This window comes from Salvelinus fontinalis, chromosome 14, assembly GCF_029448725.1.
Source record: "Salvelinus fontinalis isolate EN_2023a chromosome 14, ASM2944872v1, whole genome shotgun sequence".
NCBI lineage: Eukaryota > Metazoa > Chordata > Actinopteri > Salmoniformes > Salmonidae > Salvelinus > Salvelinus fontinalis.
Genome location: NC_074678.1, coordinates 1,550,014 through 1,570,578, shown reverse-complemented (window position 1 = coordinate 1,570,578; position 20,565 = coordinate 1,550,014). Strand labels below are relative to the sequence as shown.

General features: G+C 45.4%; 1 protein-coding gene across 5 annotated transcripts in view; it reads left to right on the top strand.

The window, feature by feature from the left end:
• nek7 (NIMA-related kinase 7) overlaps positions 1 to 20,565 on the top strand; it is a 171,228-nt gene that overhangs the window by 56,004 nt on the left and 94,659 nt on the right. For all 5 annotated transcript variants that reach the window (XR_008761896.1, XR_008761895.1, XM_055943709.1 and 2 more), the window contains one exon: positions 5,472 to 5,559. Coding sequence is in view for 3 of the 5 variants with exons in the window: in XM_055943709.1 (XP_055799684.1) it covers positions 5,500 to 5,559 (60 nt within the window). In the remaining 2 variants the exon portion in view is untranslated. The remainder of the gene's footprint in view (positions 1 to 5,471; positions 5,560 to 20,565) is intronic.

Below are 20,565 nucleotides of genomic sequence, written 5' to 3'. Positions count from 1 at the left end.
GAACGCGGCATTTTAATTGGCTACATGGGGGAATGCTCGAGCTCCCTCTGTCTCCTGTCCTGACAACCAGACAGAGACAGACAGAGTCTCGCAGGGAAGGATACACACCAACACACACGTGTGACTCGTCTCTGTGTGTGTGTGCAAGGGAGTGTTCGTATTGTATCCCGGTCTGTGGGTTGGGATTGTGTGTGTGTTTGTGTCATGGTCGTGTGACGGAGCCGATGCTGACAGATACTGAGAGTCATCCTAATTGTGAAGCCTGTATCTATCTACTGTGTAGCGTCAGGCCAGGCAGGCCACTCGCTCACTCGCTCACTCGCTCACTCTCTCGCTCACTCTCTCACTCACTCACTCACTCACTCACTCACTCATCTGGCTGAAGGGAGAAAACATGACCTACCTGGATCCTCTATTTGTTTTTTGTCACACGTCAACTGATCTACTCTTACTGCATAGAGTCACTTTGTCTTCCCTCAAAGTAGCCACCCTTTGCTTTGATGACAGCTTTGCACACTCTTGGCATTCTCTCAACCAGCTTCATGAGGTAGTCACCTGGAATGTATTTCAATTAACAGGTGTGCTTTAAGTTAATTTGTGGAATTTCTTTCCTTCGTCATTTGTTTGAGCCAATCAGTTGTGCTGTGACAAGGTAGGGGTGATATACGGAAAATAGCACTATTTGGTGAAATACCAAGTCCATATTATGTCAATAACAGCTCCAATAAGCAAAGAGAAATGACAGTTCATCATTACTTTAAGACATTAAGGTCAGTTAGTCCTTAAAATGTCAAGAACTTTTTAAGTTTCTTCAGGTGCAGTCGCAAAAACCATCAAGCACTATGATGAAACTGTCTCTCATGAGGACCGCCACAGGAAAGGAAGACCCAGAGTTATCTCTGCTGCAGAGGATAAGTTCATTAGAGTTACCAGCCTCAGAAATCGCAGCCCAAATAAATCCTTCACAGAGTTCAAGAAACAGACATCTCAACATCAACTGTTCAGAGGAGAGTGCATGAATCAGACCTTCATGGCTGAATTAAAGAAACCACTACTAAAGGGCACCAATAAGTATAAGAGACTTCCTTGGGATAAGAAACACGAGAAATGGACATTAGACTGAAATCTGTCCTTTGGTCTGAGTCCAAATGTAACCGCTTTTTACAAACTACTGACATTTTGACAAGTTTCGCAGCACTTTAGATGAACACTTATAGTGTATGACATCGTGGAGTACTTCTCTGCTATTCAAATCTGGACTTGGAACATAATTATCTCCTACCAATCAAAAGTTACAGCTATTTGTCTGAGTTTAGAGTGACGAAAAGTAGCAAGCTAATATCAGCTAACAGCTCTCTCATGTCTCGTCATTGAGCAACCCAAACGGAGCCGTTGTTACGGATACCAATGCATTTCAATTGCAAAAAGGGCCATAGACTAGAATGGTAAGAATATGACGAATTCTAGACCCATCCTCTTTCACCAATTTAAGATATCAACTCCAAACCAACTTTGAGATGTTCAGACTGACCCTACTTAGATTGGTTGTCAAAATATTTGTTATACCATATATACTTTTTGAACTATAAACATGAGTTTGAAAGAGAAGCTTAGAAATATAGAGTTAGCTATTCAAAATGGTCCTTCTCCTTAGCCAATTAAGCTACAAGACCAACTTTAAAATCCTATCCTAACTATCCTAACTTAAAATTATTTTAAACCTTTATCAACTATACTGAACAAAAATATTAACAATTTCAAGTTACAGTTCATATAAGGAAACCAGTCAATTGAAAAAAATGCTTCAGGCCCCAATCTATGGATTTCACATGACTGGGTGGACCATGGGAGGGCATCGGCCCACCCACTTAGGCCCAGCCAATCAGAATTCGTTTTTTTTCCTGCACTAGGGCTTTATTACAGACCGAAATACAGTTTGATCAGCTGGATGGCGGGTCCCAGACGATCTCGCAGGGAAAGAGACCGGATGTGGAGGTTCAGGGTCGGCGTGATTACACGTGGTCTGCGGAGCTTTTATTTCAGCTCATGAAACATGGGACCAACAGCATGCTTATATTTTTGTTCAGTATATAACTATAAATGTGCTAAAAATAACCCACCAGCAGTAACTATTGAATAGTTCAAGCTAGATATACAAATCAATTGAATTTTTTAAATTTCACTTTTGTTTAACTAGGCAAGTCAGTTAAGAACAAATTATTATTTACAATGACGGCCTAGGAACAGTGGGCCTTGTTCAGGGGCAGAACGACAGATTTCTACCTTGTCAGCTCGGGGAGTCGATCTAGCAACCTTTTTGTTGGCCCAACGCTCTAACCATTAGGCTACCTGCCCAACGCTCTAACCACTAGGCTACCTGCCCAACGCTCTAACCACTAGGCTACCTGCCACCCCAAGTAAAGTAATACAACTATTTCAAAATGCTTTCCACACTTTATCCAGGAGGGGATTGTTTGTCTCTGCTGTAACCAAGAAAGCTTGATTTTTCAAGCTAGCCACATATAGCTAGCAAGTTAGCAAACCAAATGCATAGCTGGAGCCCTGAGCTGGAGAAAATATATTTGGCACATTTTTATCTGGCATTTAATAGTGCATTTCAATTGTAAGTTGATCACCTCTCATGTGCTGTTTAACAGTGGCTCGTCATGTCACGTTTGCTCCACGTGCTCTTTGTAAACAAGCATACCATGTGACTGGCTACAACTGATTTATAATTATTTTCTTGTGGACAATATTGAAAGTCATACCGTCGGTATTTCAAAATACCCTGTATAAGGTATATACAGTATACCAGCCGGGATGCCTAGCCAGCATACATTACTGAATATGTACATGTTTGGGTTAGACACCAGAGCTATGTTGACCTGGGAGTCCTGGGAGTGTGCTCATCCTATGGGGACACATGGGGAGGTAGCCCTGGAATCGTCACCAGAGCATATGTTGTCCTGGGAGTGTGCTCATCCTATGGGGACACATGGGGAGGTAGCCCTGGAATCGTCACCAGAGCATATGTTGTCCTGGGAGTGTGCTCATCCTATGGGGACACATGGGGAGGTAGCCCTGGAATCGTCACCAGAGCATATGTTGTCCTGGGAGTGTGCTCATCCTATGGGGACACATGGGGAGGTAGCCCTGGAATCGTCACCAGAGCATATGTTGTCCTGGGAGTGTGCTCATCCTATGGGGACACATGGGGAGGTAGCCCTGGAATCGTCACCAGAGCATATGTTGTCCTGGGAGTGTGCTCATCCTATGGGGACACATGGGGAGGTAGCCCTGGAATCGTCACCAGAGCATATGTTGTCCTGGGAGTGTGCTCATCCTATGGGGACACATGGGGAGGTAGCCCTGGAATCGTCACCAGAGCATATGTTGTCCTGGGAGTGTGCTCATCCTATGGGGACACATGGGGAGGTAGCCCTGGAATCGTCACCAGAGCATATGTTGTCCTGGGAGTGTGCTCATCCTATGGGGACACATGGGGAGGTAGCCCTGGAATCGTCACCAGAGCATATGTTGTCCTGGGAGTGTGCTCATCCTATGGGGACACATGGGGAGGTAGCCCTGGAATCGTCACCAGAGCATATGTTGTCCTGGGAGTGTGCTCATCCTATGGGGACACATGGGGAGGTAGCCCTGGAATCGTCACCAGAGCATATGTTGTCCTGGGAGTGTGCTCATCCTATGGGGACACATGGGGAGGTAGCCCTGGAATCGTCACCAGAGCATATGTTGTCCTGGGAGTGTGCTCATCCTATGGGGACACATGGGGAGGTAGCCCTGGAATCGTCACCAGAGCATATGTTGTCCTGGGAGTGTGCTCATCCTATGGGGACACATGGGGAGGTAGCCCTGGAATCGTCACCAGAGCATATGTTGTCCTGGGAGTGTGCTCATCCTATGGGGACACATGGGGAGGTAGCCCTGGAATCGTCACCAGAGCATATGTTGTCCTGGGAGTGTGCTCATCCTATGGGGACACATGGGGAGGTAGCCCTGGAATCGTCACCAGAGCATATGTTGTCCTGGGAGTGTGCTCATCCTATGGGGACACATGGGGAGGTAGCCCTGGAATCGTCAACAAGTTGCACGTCTGAAGAGGATTTTTGCATCATGTTTTTTTTTAAATATTTATTTTTTAAAAACATGAATTTTAAAATATTCTTCTTGGCAACACTTTAAAGTGCACTACACAGACCTGGGGCTATTCAGTAGAAACTAACAGTGGAATGCACTGTGGTATGCAATTACACTGTAACAAGCTATAACAAGCAATTAGTACACTGTACACACTACTTTAGATATCACCGTTTTGAATATCATTGGCAAACAGAATTGACTACATTTAAGGACCTGTACATTTTTGCTACAAGGTGATTTATATGTCATTCCCATACAGTTATTGTGGAACTCAATGGATGGTATGTGTGTGGTCTTCTGTTGTCAATCCCACATTGAATCTCTGCCAAAACCAGTGTAACCTGAGCTGTGCTGGAGATATATAAGAGCAGGTCAGACTGTGTGTGTGTGTGTGTGTGTGTTGTGTGTGCGCTCTCTCTCTAAAACAAAGGCTTTCAGGTCCATAGAGATGCAGACAGTACCCAGGCAACAGTCACCTCAGCAACACACTGTTGTCTCAGGCTCTGTAATGCTCAGGCTGTCTCCAGGAGTGTGGTGTTTGTAGTCTGTGAGTGTTTGGACTGTTAGATGGCGGAGTGAGGAGTTCTCGAGAGGTAATGTTGAGGTAACAGGATGTTCTACTTCCTGGTATGTTGTTACCTGGCTGTGAGGGAAAGGAGAGGTGTTTTTATTGGGATAACTTTGATTGGAGCTTGTGACTATAATGTTAAAGGCGCAGTAGGTAGCTTTTTGGCCAACCCATCAAATTCATGTTGTAATGTGAGTTCTAGATCTGTTATTCTCATTGAAAGCAAGTCAAATAAGGGGTATATCTGTTATACGTGTGCCATTTCTATGCTTCCCGTTCTTATTTTTTGTTTTTTTGCTGATTTTACATTGGGTTTTGTACACCAGCTTCAAACAGCTGAAAAAAATATATTTTTGGTTAGTGAAAATCTGTTTCACAGTGTTTTAGATGGTAGAATGATTCTCCACACTATACTTGCTTATTTTGTCACAAACTGAAATTGTCTGAACCATGAGAATTTTAGCAACCAGGAAATGGCAGAGTTATTTCTGACTATTGGAGAGGACTGGCCACCCCTCATAGCCTGGTTCCTCTCTAGGTTTCTTCCTAGGTTCTGGCCTTTCCAGGGAGTTGTTCCTAGCCACCGTGCTTCTACATCTGCATTGCTTGCTGTTTGGGGTTCTAGGCTGGGTTTCTGTACAGCACTTTGAGACATCTGCTTATGTAAGAAGGGCTTTATAAATAAATTTGATTTTGATTGATATTGTAATTTTAACTGTAGGTTATGTTTGTGTTTCCTCAGAGGTGTGAGTGACTGATCTTCTGACACCATGGACATGGACACCCAATCACAAGGCCAGCAGGCAGCAGTACCCTCGTTCCAGCCACAGGTAGGATCCCTTCACCTTAACCTTTCACCCTTAACTCTCACCCAATCACAAGGCCAGCAGGCAGCAGTACCCTCGTTCCAGCCACAGGTAGGATCCCTTTACATTTGTGTTAACTCACAAATTATCATTCAGATTTACACAAGACCTATACTTTGAATTAAAAGTTAGTCAATTCATGTTAATTAAGTTGAGTACAATTTAGGCTATAGTCGATTCCAAGTAAAGTTCAGAACGAAATGCATTCTCAAAAATGACTGTATTTGTAGTAGTATTATAAATACTACAAATGTGTAAATTGACTAAGGCCTGATCATACAGTATAGGAAAGGCTAGATGAATGGTGGTTAGAGAGTTAGTATTGACTGAAACTCTGGAGGCTGGTGGAGATTGGGGTGTCATAACATTCAGGTTGTTACGGTGCAAATAGCAGTATCGTACATCATCCTCATCCATCTCCTTCATGCACAAGGATGTTTCTGGGTCCACAATATAGTGAATGGACTCACCCAGACAATCCATATCCATACACTGGGGACGAAACGGCAAAACAACCGCTTTTTCTAACGCAACAAAAATAGTCCTGTTGTTTTTCTGCTGTATGCAAAGCCAGTGCAATATTAACTGTGAAATAGCCAGGGGGAACATTTTTTTAGAAGATGTTTGATATCTAATTTAAGGATAATTGGGTTGTGCACAGAAAAGGAAAGAACGAGAGAAGATTTCATAATTTATTTCATTTTTTTCTTCTTCTAATGAGAATCATATTCCATAACTGAGGTTGTGGTAATAATGATTTCCTCTGTCTGTTTTTCACTATTTAGCCTAATTTCAGTTCATTATTTCTTTTCATGTTTGTATTAAAATATAGGATATATATTTAGAAGTAGGTCTAATAACATGCATATTATTAGTTTATGCAAGATCAGATTTTACAGTTAAGTCTGCTGTGTTTCACATCCTATCAGATCCAGATCCAGGCATTCTACTTCCTGTTAGGCATCTACCTCCATACTGTGTCTCTATCAGCCACAGGAGGCTGGTGAGGGGAGGACGGCTCATAATACTGACTGGAATGGCATCGAACACAAGGAACCAATGCTTTTGATGTGTCAATACCATTCCATTCCAGCCATTACTGAGAGCCCGTCCTCCCCAAATGAAGGTGTCACCAGCTCCCTGTGCTATCAGCAGACAAGTGCTTCTCTTTCAGCAAGTCCTCTGTCTATTTCACACTTTCTCTGTTTAATCTGCGAAAAGAGAAAAGAAGAACAGAAACCTCCCCTCCTGAACATGTGAGATGTATAATATGTGTGTGGGGAATGACTCTGTATCGCTGGCGATGTCATGTCGCCACGTCCCGGAGGTTTTATGCATATACATTAGGTAAAAGGGGATGAACTGGTGCCATGTGCATTTTTAGTGGTGCGTTTGCTCTTTGAGTGAGTGGGAGGGAGAGATTCTCAAAACAGGTTTTGATTGTCACTGCAGGTTGTGACAGGCTCAGATCTGTGTGTGTGTGTGTGTGTGTGTGTGTGTGTGTGTGTGTGTGTGTGTGTGTGTGTGTGTGTGTGTGTGTGTGTGTGTGTGTGTGTGTATATATATATATGTAAACTGTGAGACAAGGCAGAGGGTTTTAAGCGAGCAAACGTGGCGTGGTACAGGAACAGATTGAAGAGGACCAGAGAGAGAAACACCGGCGGGGTAGGGAAGGAAGGAAGGATGGATGGATGGATGAAGTGATGAATATTGTATGGCGGTGCTGAGCTTGCTGAGGATGGGAGAGGAGACGGAGAGAGGGAGGCTGGTGATGAGTAGAGGGGGGTCAGGGAGGCTAGTGAGGGGAGAGGGGGTGGGGGGTTGGTGCTCTGTGGGAGGCGGAACCTCTATCGCTGTTTTATTGGTGTTTTACCGAATTTAAAGTCAGCTACCGGAGACACAACTCTCATCTGACTATACCTGCTGAATGGGGCTCACAATAGATTTCATTTTGATTGTTCAGGTTCACCATCAGCAATGGTTTTAGTCGTTTTGTTTTAAACAATCCGTGTATATGGTAATTTTTTATAAATACACGCTAAATTTGGTAATTTCATAATGAGGACAGCAATTGTTTTTCGAGGTGCCAAAGTGACGAGAAGATCACCTGGTGAAAACTCCCAAACGGTCAAAACCATTCAATTTTGAGATGGGGGGGGGTGAAATCCAATGTTTTTTGGCTATGTCATAGCTGACTTATAAACCATAAATGTTGATACATTACTAGCTTAATCTACATAAATTACAAGTTAATTAGTCAGTGATGGTGATTTCAGAGCCAAAGTGGGGGGGACGAAAAGCATAGGTGAAATATCCATTCCCACCCGCGATGACTTGGACTTGAGACAGCATTGGGCTCAGTTCCACTCCCACCCGCGATGACTTGGACTTGAGACAGCATTGGGCTCAGTTCCACTCCCACCCGCGATGACTTGGACTTGAGACAGCATTGGGCTCAGTTCCTTGGATTTGTTGAGTTGAGAGACAGCAACACAATTAGACCCAACCAAAACCTGAGAAAACTAAAAGATAATTACTTTACACATTGGAAAGAATTGACCAAAAAATAGAGCAAACTAGAATGCTATTTGGCCCTAAACAGAGAGTACACAATGGCAGAATACCTGACCACTGTTACTGACCCAAACTTAAGGAAAGCTTTGACTATGTACAGACTCAGTGAGCATAGCCTTGCTATTGAGAAAGGCTGTCGTAGGCAGACATGGCTTTCAAGTGAAGACAAGCTACTTCCTAATCTCCTGCCAAATGTATGACCATATTAGAGACACATATTTCCCTCAGATTACACAGATCCCCAAAGAATTTGAAAACAAACCCAATTTTGATAACCTCCCATATCTACTGGGTGGAATACCACAGTGTTCCATCACAGCAGCAAGATGTGTGACCTGTTGCCACAAGAAAAGGACAACCAGTGAAGAACAAACACCATTGTAAATACAACCCATATTTATGTTTATTTATTTTCCATTGTGTACTTTAACCATTTGTACATTGTTACAACACTGTATATATACAGATATATACATCTTTATTCTTTTGGAACTTTGGGGAGTGTAATGTTTACTGTTCGTTTTACTGTTTATTTTATTATTTCACTTTTGTTTATTATTTACTTCACTTGCTTTGGCAATGTTAACACATGTTTCACACAGGCTGCAATCTGTACACACCTCTCTGTGTGTCTCTCCTTCTCTTCTTTCTGTGCTTCTCCTTCTCTCCTCTCTGTGCATCTCCTTCTCTCCTCTGTTGTTAGGGGTCGAGGTGCTGCGCCTCGCCCACATATGTGTCAGTGAGTGTGTGTGTGTGTGTGTGTCAGCTGGGAGCGGCTGTGTGTGTGACAGGCCAGTGCGATGAGACGGCCTGTCATTCAGGACTGCCCGGCTGCCCTTTGAAGGCTAGGCCAGGGGGCGACGAGGTGCCGCAAATGGCCTGTGAAGTTTACATACACTGCCCACTGCTAAACAGATTAGCTCTAATGAAGTGTCTAATGCCGGGGCCCCCGCCTGACATAATCCTGCCTGGCAGCCCGGCCCCTCGGCGAACAAAAAAATGACCCCCTCCGGCCCTCTCCTCTCCCCCTTCCCTCTCCTAACCCTCCCCATTTCTGGCTCACCCCTCGCCTGCCCTACCCTGCCCTCCCCTGCCCTCCCCTTCCCTCTCGCCCACCACCCAAGGCGACTCCACGCAGGGAGGTGCCCGTTGTTAATCACGCCGGACAGTGTGCGATCTGACATGCAAATATAGGTCATTGCATATGTAAATGTATGATTAGGGGGCCAGCCTGCCAGAACACATTAATGAGACTGAACTCTCAGCAGGAGGCTGTCACAGCGCTTTACGGCCTCATGCTAACATTTGTCAAGCTACCATGCAGCGAGTGACAGCCTGCCCTCGCTAGAGCCATATAAAATCTATTGTATTTTTTGGCGAATTCCATGTAGTTTTTTTCGCCTCCCAAATTCCGTTGTCTCTGTTTTTCGTTTTTCAGAATTTTCGCTCTCAAAATCAAACTTAAAAAAAAAAACGGACTAAATTGGAAGTACACAACAATGCTTAAACCACATCACATTTTGAGGTCTGTGAAAAATCTAAGAAATCAAACATTTGTGGTGTAGATACTCTGGACATGGGCTACAGTTAACAGTTAATTGCGAAGGTTTTTGGGAGCCTTTCCATTTACCAGAAGACTGTTGTCATTAGCATCATCACTAACGGCTATACAAAATGGCAGACATGTGACAGACAGTAGCATTCCCACACCATTGGCTCTTCAGAAAGTTGAAGAAAAATACAAATCACTTATGCATTTAGTTCATGTCTTATCAGAATCTTGGGGAACTGATTTCATTTTCTAATCCTTCACCCAAATCCAGATAGCAGGTGTTCGGAAAGAGCTGCAAAACCTGGACCTGTACAAATCAGCTGGGCTAGACAATCTGGTTTCTCAAATGACTGCCTTGCTTGGTTCACCAACTACTTCTCAGACAGAGTTCAGTGTGTCAAATCGGAGAGCCTGTTGTACGGACCTCTGGCAGTCTCTATGGGGGCACCACAGGGTTCAATTCTCAGGGCGACTCTTTTCTCTGTTTATATCAACAATGTCGCTCTTGCTGCGGGTGATAACCCTGATCCACCTCTACGCAGACGACACCATTCTGTATACGTCTGGCCCTTCTTTGGACACTGTGTTAACCCCCAAACGAGCTTCAATGCCATACAACTCTCCTTCCGTGGCCTCCAACTGCTCTTAAACGCAAGTAAAACGAAATGCTTTTCAACCGTTCACTGACCGCACCCACCCGCCCGAATAGCATCTCTACTCTGGACGGTTCTGACTTAGAATATGTGGACAACTACAAATACCTAGGTGTCTGGCTAGACTGTAAACTCTGACTATCCTAAAACTGACTCTCCTACCGATCCTCGACTTTGGCAATGTCATTTACAAAATAGCCTCCAATACTCTACTCAGCAAACTGGATGCAGTCTATCACAGTGTCATTCGTCACCACTGCGACCTGTATGTCACCAAAGCCCCATATACCACCCACCACTGCGACCTGTATGCTCTAGTCGGCTGGCCCTCGCTACATATTCGTCGCCAGACCCACTGGCTCCAGGTCATCTATAAGTCTATGCTAGATTAAGCTCCACCTTATCTCACCTCACTGGTCACGATAACAACACCCACCCGTAGCACGCGCCCCAGCAGGTATATCTCACTGGTCATCCCCAATGCCAACACCTCCTTTGGCCGCCTTTCCTTCCAGTTCTCTGCTGGCAGTGACTGGAACGAATTGCAAAAATCGCTGAAGCTGGAGACTTATTTCCCTCACTAACTTTAAACATCAGCTATCTGAGCAGCTCACCGATCACTGCAGCTGTACGCAGCCCATCTGTAAATAGCCCATCCAATCTACCTACCTCATCCCCATATTGTTTTTATTTACTTTTCTGCTGTTTTGCACACCAGTATTTCTACTTGCACATCATCATCTGCTCATCATCATCTGCTCATCTATCACTCCAGTGTTAATTTGCTAAACTGTAATTACTTCGCTACTATGGCCTATTTATTGCCTTACCTCCTCACGCCATTTGCACACACTGTATATAGACTTACTTAAAAAAAAAAAAAATGTTATTGACTGTACGCTTGTTTATTCCATGGTTAACTCTGATGTTGTTTTTGTCGCACTGCTTTGCTTTATCTTGGCCAGGTCACAGTTGTAAATGAGAACTTGTTCTCAACTAGCCTACCTGGTTAAGTAAAGGTGAAAATAATAATCACAAGTTGAATACATTTAGGTCAGTGGTTCCCAAACTTGTTATAGTCCCATACCCCTTCAAACATTCAACCTCCAGCTGTACCCCGTCTAGCACCAGGGTCAGCTCACTCTCAAATGTTGTTTTTTGCCTTCATTGTAAGGCTGCCACACACACATACTATACGATACATTTATTAAACATAAGAATGTGTGTGAGTTTTTGTCACAACCCGGCTCGTGGGAAGTGACAAAGACCTCTTAAAGGACCAGGGCATAAATAATAATAACGATCAATGATTTTTCTCTTTATTTAGCCATCTTACATATAAAACCTTATTTGTTCATCAAAACTTGTGATTAACTCAACACAGGTTAATGAGAAGGTTGTGCTTGACAGGATGCACATAACTCTGCAATGTTAGGTTGTATTGGAGAGTCAGTCTTAAATCATTTTCCACACGGTCTGTGTCTGTATTTAGTTTTCATGCTAGTGAGTGCCGAGAATCCACTCTCACATAGGTACGTGGTTGCAAAGGGCATCAGTGTCTTAACAGCGTGATGTGCCAAGGCTGTTATAGCTGTCGCTTTCCTCATCCTCAGATGAGGTGAGGAGAGAAGGATCTTCTGACCAAAATGCGGAGTCAGGGAAATATGCCATCTTTATTATAAATTTACAACGATGCAGATGGCAACACGAAAACAAAACAAAACACTTTCAAAACTACAAAATAACAAAACGACGTAAAACGGAACCTGAACATAAACTCACATCACAAACGTAAACTCACGGACAGGAACGTTACATCGAAACACACGAACAGCCAAACAGTCCCGTAAGTGAAAACACATCGACAACGACGAAGACATCACAGGAGACAATCACCCACAAACAAACAGTGAGAATGCCCTACCTAAATATGACTCTTGATTAGAGGAAAACGCAAACCACCTGCCTCTAATCAAGAGCCATACCAGGCAAACCAAAAACAACATAGAAACAGATAACATAGACTGCCCACCCAAAACTAACGCCCTGACCATAAACACATAAAAACTAACATAAATAGGTCAGGACTGTTACAGTACCCCCCCCCTCAAGGTGCGAACGCCGGGCGCACCAGCACAAAGTCCAGGGGAGGGTCCGGGTGGGCAGTTGACCACGGTGGTGGTTCCGGCTCAGGACGCTGTCCCCACACCACCATAGTCACTCCCCTCTTCTGTCTACCCCCTCCACTGACCACCCTAAAACTACTTTCCCCAAAATAAACAGCCAGCACCGGGACAAAGGGCAGCACCGGGACAAGGGGTAGCACCGGGACAAGGGGCAGCACCGGGACAAGGGGCAGCACCAGGATAAGGACCAGCACCGGAATAAGGGGCAGCACCGGGACAAGGGGCAGCACCGGGACAAGGGGCAGCACCGGGACAAGGGGCAGCACCGGGACAAGGGGCAGCACCGGGACAAGGGGCAGCACCGGGACAAGGGGCAGCACCGGGACAAGGGGCAACACCGGGACAAGGGGCAGATCCCGGCTGAAGGACTCTGGCAGGTCCTGTTTGGACGGCTCTGGCAGGTCCTGGCTGGACGGCTCTGGCAGGTCCATGCAGGCTGACGGCTCTCGACGCTCATGGCAGGCTGACGGCTCTCTACGCTCATGGCAGGCTGACGGCTCTCGACGCTCATGGCAGACTGACGGCTCTCGACGCTCATGGCAGGCTGACGGCTCTCGACGCTCATGGCAGGCTGACGGCTCTCGACGCTCATGGCAGGCTGACGGCTCTCGACGCTCATGGCAGGCTGACGGCTCTCGACGCTCATGGCTCTCTGACGGCTCTGGCTGCTCATGGCTCTCTGACGGCTCTGGCTGCTCATGGCTCTCTGACGGCTCTGGCTGCTCATGGCTCTCTGACGGCTCTGGCTGCTCATGGCTCTCTAGCGGCTCTGGCAGATCCTGTCTGGTTGGCGGCTCTGGCAGATCCTGTCTGGTTGGCGGCTCTGGCAGATCCTGTCTGGTTGGCGGCTCTGGCAGATCCTGTCTGGCGGGCGGCTCTAGCGGCTCCTGTCTGGCTGACGGCTCTAGCGGCTCCTGTCTGGCGGATGGCTCTGTAGGCTCATGGCAGACGGGCGGCTTTGCAGGCTCATGGCAGACGGGCGGCTTTGCAGGCTCCTGGCAGACGGATGACTCAGATGGCGCTGGGGAGACGGATGGCTCAGATGGCGCTGGGGAGACGGATGGCTCAGATGGCGCTGGGGAGACGGATGGCTCAGATGGCGCTGGGGAGACGGATGGCTCAGATGGCGCTGGGGAGACGGATGGCTCAGATGGCGCTGGGGAGACGGATGACTCTGTAGGGAGGAGAAGGAGAGACAGCCTGGTGCGTGGTCTAGGCACCGGCTGCGCTGGAGAGGAGGAAACAGCAGGAGAGAGAACCCGGAGAGACAGCCTGGTACGGGGGGCTGCCACCGGAGGACTGGTACATGGAGGTGGCACCGGGTATACCGGACCGTGAAGGAGGACACGTGCTCTTGAGCACCGAGCCTCCCCAACCCTACCAGGTTGAATGGACCCCGTAGCCCTGCCAGTGCGGCGAGGTGGAATAGCCCGCACTGGGCTATGCAGGCGAACCGGGGACACCACCTGTAAGGCTGGTGCCATGTACACCGGCCCGAGGAGACGTACTGGAGACCAGATACGTTGGGCCGGCTTCATGGCACTCGGCTCGATGCCCAACCTAGCCCTCCCAGTGCGGCAAGGTGGAATAGCCCGCACTGGGCTAAGCACGCGTACTGGGGACACCGTGCGCTCTACCGCATAACACGGTGTCTTACCAGTACGACGCCTTCTACCTCCACGGTAAGCACGGGGAGTTGGCTCGGGTATCCTACCCGGCTTTGCCACACTCCTCGTGTGCCCCCCCCCAAGAAATTTTTGGGTCTTACTCACGGGCTCCCAACCGCGTCGTCGCGCTGCCTCCTCATACCAGCGCCGCTCAGCCTTCGCTGCTTCCAATTCCTCCTTTGGACGGCGATATTCCCCTGGTTGAGCCCAAGGTCCTCTACCGTCCGAGATCTCCTCCCAAGTCCAGAAGTCCTTGTTGCTCCGTCGAGTATTCCCATACCGCTTGGTCTCTGTTTGTTGGTGGGTGATTCTGTTATAGCTGTCGCTTTCCTCATCCTCAGATGAGGTGAGGAGAGAAGGATCTTCTGACCAAAATGCGGAGTCAGGGAAATATGCCATCTTTATTATAAATTTACAACGATGCAGATGGCAACACGAAAACAAAACAAAACACTTTCAAAACTACAAAATAACAAAACGACGTAAAACGGAACCTGAACATAAACTCACATCACAAACGTAAACTCACGGACAGGAACGTTACATCGAAACACACGAACAGCCAAACAGTCCCGTAAGTGAAAACACATCGACAACGACGAAGACATCACAGGAGACAATCTCCCACAAACAAACAGTGAGAATGCCCTACCTAAATATGACTCTTGATTAGAGGAAAACGCAAACCACCTGCCTCTAATCAAGAGCCATACCAGGCAAACCAAAAACAACATAGAAACAGATAACATAGACTGCCCACCCAAAACTAACGCCCTGACCATAAACACATAAAAACTAACATAAATAGGTCAGGACTGTTACAAAGGCAGGATACTCTGAGCGTAGACCAATCCAGAAATCTGGCAGGGACTTCTGATTATATACAATTTTCACAGAACCGCTTGTTGCAATTTCGATGAGGCTCTCTTGTTCAGATATCGGTAAGTGGACTGGAGCATGAAAGGGATAACGATTCCAGTTGTTTGTGTCATCCGTTTCGGGAAAGTAACTGCGTAATTTCGCACCCAGCTCACTCAGGTGCTTCACGATATCACATTTGACATTGTCCTTAAGATTGAGTTAATTTGCACACAAATCATACAATGATGGAAAGACCTTTGTGTTGTCCTTAATGCAGACAGAAAAGAGCTCCAACTTCTTAACCATAGCCTCAATTTTGTCCCGCACATTGAATATAGTTGCGGAGAGTCCCTGTAATCCTAGATTCAGATCATTCAGGCGAGAAAAAACATTACCCAGTTGTGTGAGAAACTCGTCATCATGCAAGTGGTCAGACAAGTGAACATTATGGTCAGTAAAGAACTTTAAGCTTGTCTCTCAATTAAAATGAACGTGTCAATACTTTGCCCCTTGATAAGCAGCGCAGTTCTGTATGTGGTAAAAGCGTTACATGGTCGCTGCCCATATCATTGCGTAGTGCAGAAAATACACGAGAGTTCAGGGGCCTTGCTTTAACAAAGTAACAAAGTTGTAGTGTCCAAAACGTCTTTCAAGCTGTCAGGCATTCCCTTGGCAGTAAGAGCCTTTCAGTGGATGCTGCAGTGTACCCAAGTTGCGTCGGGAGCAACTGCTTGCACGCGCGTTACCACTCCACTATGTCTCCATGTCATGACTTTTGCGCCATCGGTACAAATACCTACACATCTTGACCACCAAAGTCCATTTGATATCACAAAGCTGTCCAATACTTTAAAAATATCCTCTCCTGTTGTCCTGGTTTCCAGTGGTTTGCAGAAGAGGATTTCTTCCTTAATTGACTCCTCATAAATGTTATGGACATATACCAGGAGCTGTGCCAGGCCTGCCACGTCTGTTGACTCATCCAGCTGTAATGCATATAATCCACTGGCTTGTATGCGAAGCAGTAATTGTTTCAAAACATCTCCAGCCATGTCACTGATGCGTCGTGAAACAGTGTTGTTTGATGAAGTCATTGTCTGTATAGTTTTTTTGTTGCCTTTTCCCCCAGCACCGTCCCAACCATATCCGCGGCAGCAGAAAGAATGAAGTCCTCCACAATAGTATGGGACTTGCCTGTCCTAGCCACTCAGTAGCTCACCATATAAGACTCTTCTAGCCCCTTGTTATTAATGGTATCTGTTGCTTTTATTCATGTCTTACTACTCGAAAGCCGTCTTTATTCTCGCTCAAATAACTCCCATGGCTTATTTTTCAAATTGTCATGTTTCGTTTCTAAATGTCTGTGTAAGAGTGAAGGCTTCCCGCGAGAGAGTAACGGTTAATGTGATTGGATGTTAATTATTTGACTAGGCTACCTGTATTTGACATTGTGTTGTTAATTCGCTGAACACTGGATGGTTTACATGTATTTTTTGGCAGTGAAACAAGGCTACTCAGGTGAGAAAAAAACCTCACCCAAACATATAGCACCGTTGGAAAATATAAATGGACTGTTTGAAAATGTGATGAAAATGAATGTTTTGAAAATGAATCACATATTTATTTGGCGTGCAATTTAGTTTGTTTAGGGTTACATTACGGGTCTGTGCAGTCATGGCTGCGCCAATCGAATCAATAATTGATTTTGTTCATTAAACAGACAAGACACCTACACAATCAGTCAACACACACTGAGTGTACAAAACATTAAGAACACCTGCTCTTTCCATGACATGACCAGGTGAATCCAGGTGAAAGCTATGATCCTTTATTGATGTCACGTGTTAAATCCACTTTAATCAGTGTAGATCAAGGGGAGGAGACATGTTAAATAAGGATTTTTAAGACTTGAGACAATTGAGACATGAATTGTATATATGTGCCATTCAGAGGGTGAATGTGCAAGACAAAATATTAAAGTGACTTTGAAGGGGGTATGGTAGTAGGTGCCAGGCACACCGGTTTGTGTCAAGAACTGCAACGCGGCTGGGGTTTTCATGCTCAACAGTTTCCCGTGTGTATCAAGAATGGTCCACCAGCCAACGGACATCCAGCCAACTTGATACAACTGTGGGAAGCATTGGAGTCAACATGGGCCAGTATCCCTGTGGAACGCTTTCGACACCTTGTAGAGTCCATTCTCAGACGAATTGAGGCTGTTCTGAGGGCAAAAGAGAGTGCAACTCAATATTAGGAATGTGTTCTTAATGTTTTGTACACTGTATATTTTACAGTAAGAATATTATGGAATTTAACAGAATAAAACACAAATATTTGTCCTACACAACTTTTGTCAAGGGAACGTGTGGGACAGCTGTCATATCAAAAAGTGATATTTTGAAACAGAGCCCAAGAACATGATTTGTAGATCCACGTTTCATCTCTTTCCTACCCTCACTCCACTTTGTTCGGGTCTTTAGCATGATACCCATAGAAAACAATAGCAATCCTGTTTTCAGTCTCTTATTTCATAAACTCTGCATGTTTTTGGATTTGCTTGTATGCGATCAAGCAAAAATAATCAAAATAGATTTTATGCTACATTATAGCATGCTAAATGTTTCTAATCAGTGATAGATGAGTTATACCACCTCCACTGATCTGCCCAGCCAGAGAATTAACCAAATATACAGCTGGAGATTCACTTAAACAAAGTCACATTGATTGATTGTTACAGGGTTTCCCAAACTTGTCATTCAGTGATAATTATTCCCACTGTAGTTATTTATGTATCCAGCTGTGGCTAAGGAAACAGTGCATACTTAGTGGGGGACTATGTGTGAAGAGATGGGTCGAAGTGACATGCCTTGCAAGGTTTAGAACTGCTGGGGGAATGGTATCCGAGCGTTGCCTAGCAACCACCTAGAGTACAGTGTAGTGTGTGCCCCAATGTTACCGTTACATTTCATACTAAGCCATAGGCAGAACTTTACCGAAGTGATTAGTGGGTCATTAGGCTGAAATAATAGTTTGAGGTTTGATACCGGCAATACCTTTTCAGATATAAAGAAAAGTTGGTACCGTGGTAATATCATGGTACCAAAACGTCATGATACCAACGTTTTAGAATACCGTAGTACCGTTTCATATCATACTACCACATTTTCCGGCCCTACCCATCTAAATAACCTGCTGGCGCCTGTTATAAAATGTTTAGAAATTCTGTTTTGTTTAGAAATTCAGCAGAATTGAAGCAACAGCCTCTAACTAGTCTCTTGTATGTGCAGGTCCAATATTATCCACTTCACTTTCATCTCACGTTTGGCAGCTGTAATCAACCAGCAGTATCCCCTACCAGCCCTCACCTGGTTCTCTCCGTCTGCTCTTCATACGCCTCTATTACGCCGGTAGTGTAAAATGACATTTAGCTGTGATGGCGAGCAGACGCTGGATTGGTGACAGGCGCTGGCTTGGTGGCTGGCCTGGCGGCTGGAGCTGGCCAGCCGCTGACTTGGTGGGTGGCTCTGTCTTGGTGGCTGGCGCAGGCCTTGGCGCTGGCTTGGTGACTGTTGCTGGCTTGGTCGGTGGCTCTGGCTTGGTGGCTGGCGCTGGCTTGGTGCCTGGCGCTGGCTTGGTGCCTGGCGTTGGCTTGGTGCCTGGCGTTGGCTTGGTGACTGGCGCTGGCTTGGTGACTGGCGCAGGTCTTGGCACTGGCTTGGTAACTGTTGCTGGCTTGGTGGCTGTCGCAGGCCTTGGCGCTGGCTTGGTGACTGTTGCTGGCTTGGTCGGTGGCTCTGACTTGGTGCCTGGCGCTGGCTTGGTGACTGGCGCTGGCTTGGTGCCTGGAAATGCCCACCTCCCAATGTCTTGGTAACTTCTTACGGCTGAGATCGGCTGAGATCCCGTTAACGGGATCGACTTGACAACAGCCAGTGAAAGTGCAGGCCCCAAATTCAAACAGAAATCTCATAATTAAAATTCCTCAAACATACAAGTATTTTGCACCATTTTAAAGATAAACTTGTTGTTAATCCCACCACAGTGTCCGATTTCAAAAAGGCTTTACGACGAAAGCACACCATCTGATTATGTTAGGTCAGTACCTTAGTCACAGAAAAACACAGCCATTTTTCCAGCCAGAGAGGGGTCACAAAAAGCAGAAAGAGAAAATGTATCACTAACCTTTGATGATCTTCATCAGATGACACTCATAGGACTTCATGTTACACAATACATGTATGTTTTGTCCGATAAAGTTCATATTTATATCCAAAATCTTAGTTTACATTGGCGCGTTATGTTCAGTAATGTTTTGCCTCCAAAACATCTGGTGATTTTGCAGAGAGCCACATCAATTTACAGAAATACTCATAATAAACTTTGATAAAAGATACAAGTGTTTTACATTAAATTTTAGATCCCCTTCTCCTTAATGCAACCGCTGTGTCAGATTTCAAAAAAACTTTACGGAAGAAGCACACCATGCAATAATCTGAGTACGGCGCTCAAACACAAAACCAAGCCATACAGATATCCGTCATGTTGTGTAGTCAACAGAAGTCAGTAATAACATTATAAATATCCACTTACCTTTGATGATCTTCATCAGAATGCACTCCCAGGAATCCTAGTTCCACAATAAATGTTTGTTTTGTTCGATAAAGTCCATAATTTTTGTCCAAATACCTCCTTTTTGTTTGCACGCTTAGTTCAAAGATCCAAATTCATGCAGGCCAGACAAAGTAAAAAAATTACAGTTCGTAGAAACATGTCAAACGATGTATAGAATCAATCTTTAGGATGTTTTTAACATAAATCTTCAATAATATTTCAACCGGAGAATTCCTTTGTCTTTTGAAATGAAAAGGAACGGAGCTACCTCTCACGCGCCTGAGTGAGCTCATGGCACTCTGCCAGACACCTGGTTGAAACAGCTCTCATTCCCTCATCCTTCACAGTAGAAGCCTGAAACAAGGTTCTAAAGACTGTTGACATCTAGTGGAAGCCTTAGGAAGTGCAATATGACCCCGTAGACACTGTATATTGGATAGGAAAACCTACAAACCTCAGATTTCCCACTTCCTGGTTGGATTTTTTCTCAGGTTTTTGCCTGCCATATGAGTTATGTTATATTCACAGACATCATTCAAACAGTTTTAGAAACTTCAGTGTTTTCTATCCAAATCTACTAATAATATGCATATCTTAGCTTCTGGGCCTGAGTAGCAGGCAGTTTACTCTGGGCACCTTATTCATCCAAGCTACTCAATACTGCCCCCAGCCATAAGAAGTTAATTTGAAGGGGCATCTTGTTTTGTCAAGCCTCTTCTCCAGGCTGTCAACTTTTTAAAAACCAATGAAACCAATGAAACGCCAACCTGCTGCTATAGATCCTAGCTATAGGGTTAGTTCCTGTATAGGGATACACCCTCCCGTCCTCCCCCCTCACCTCAGTCCTGCTGCTATAGATCCTAGCT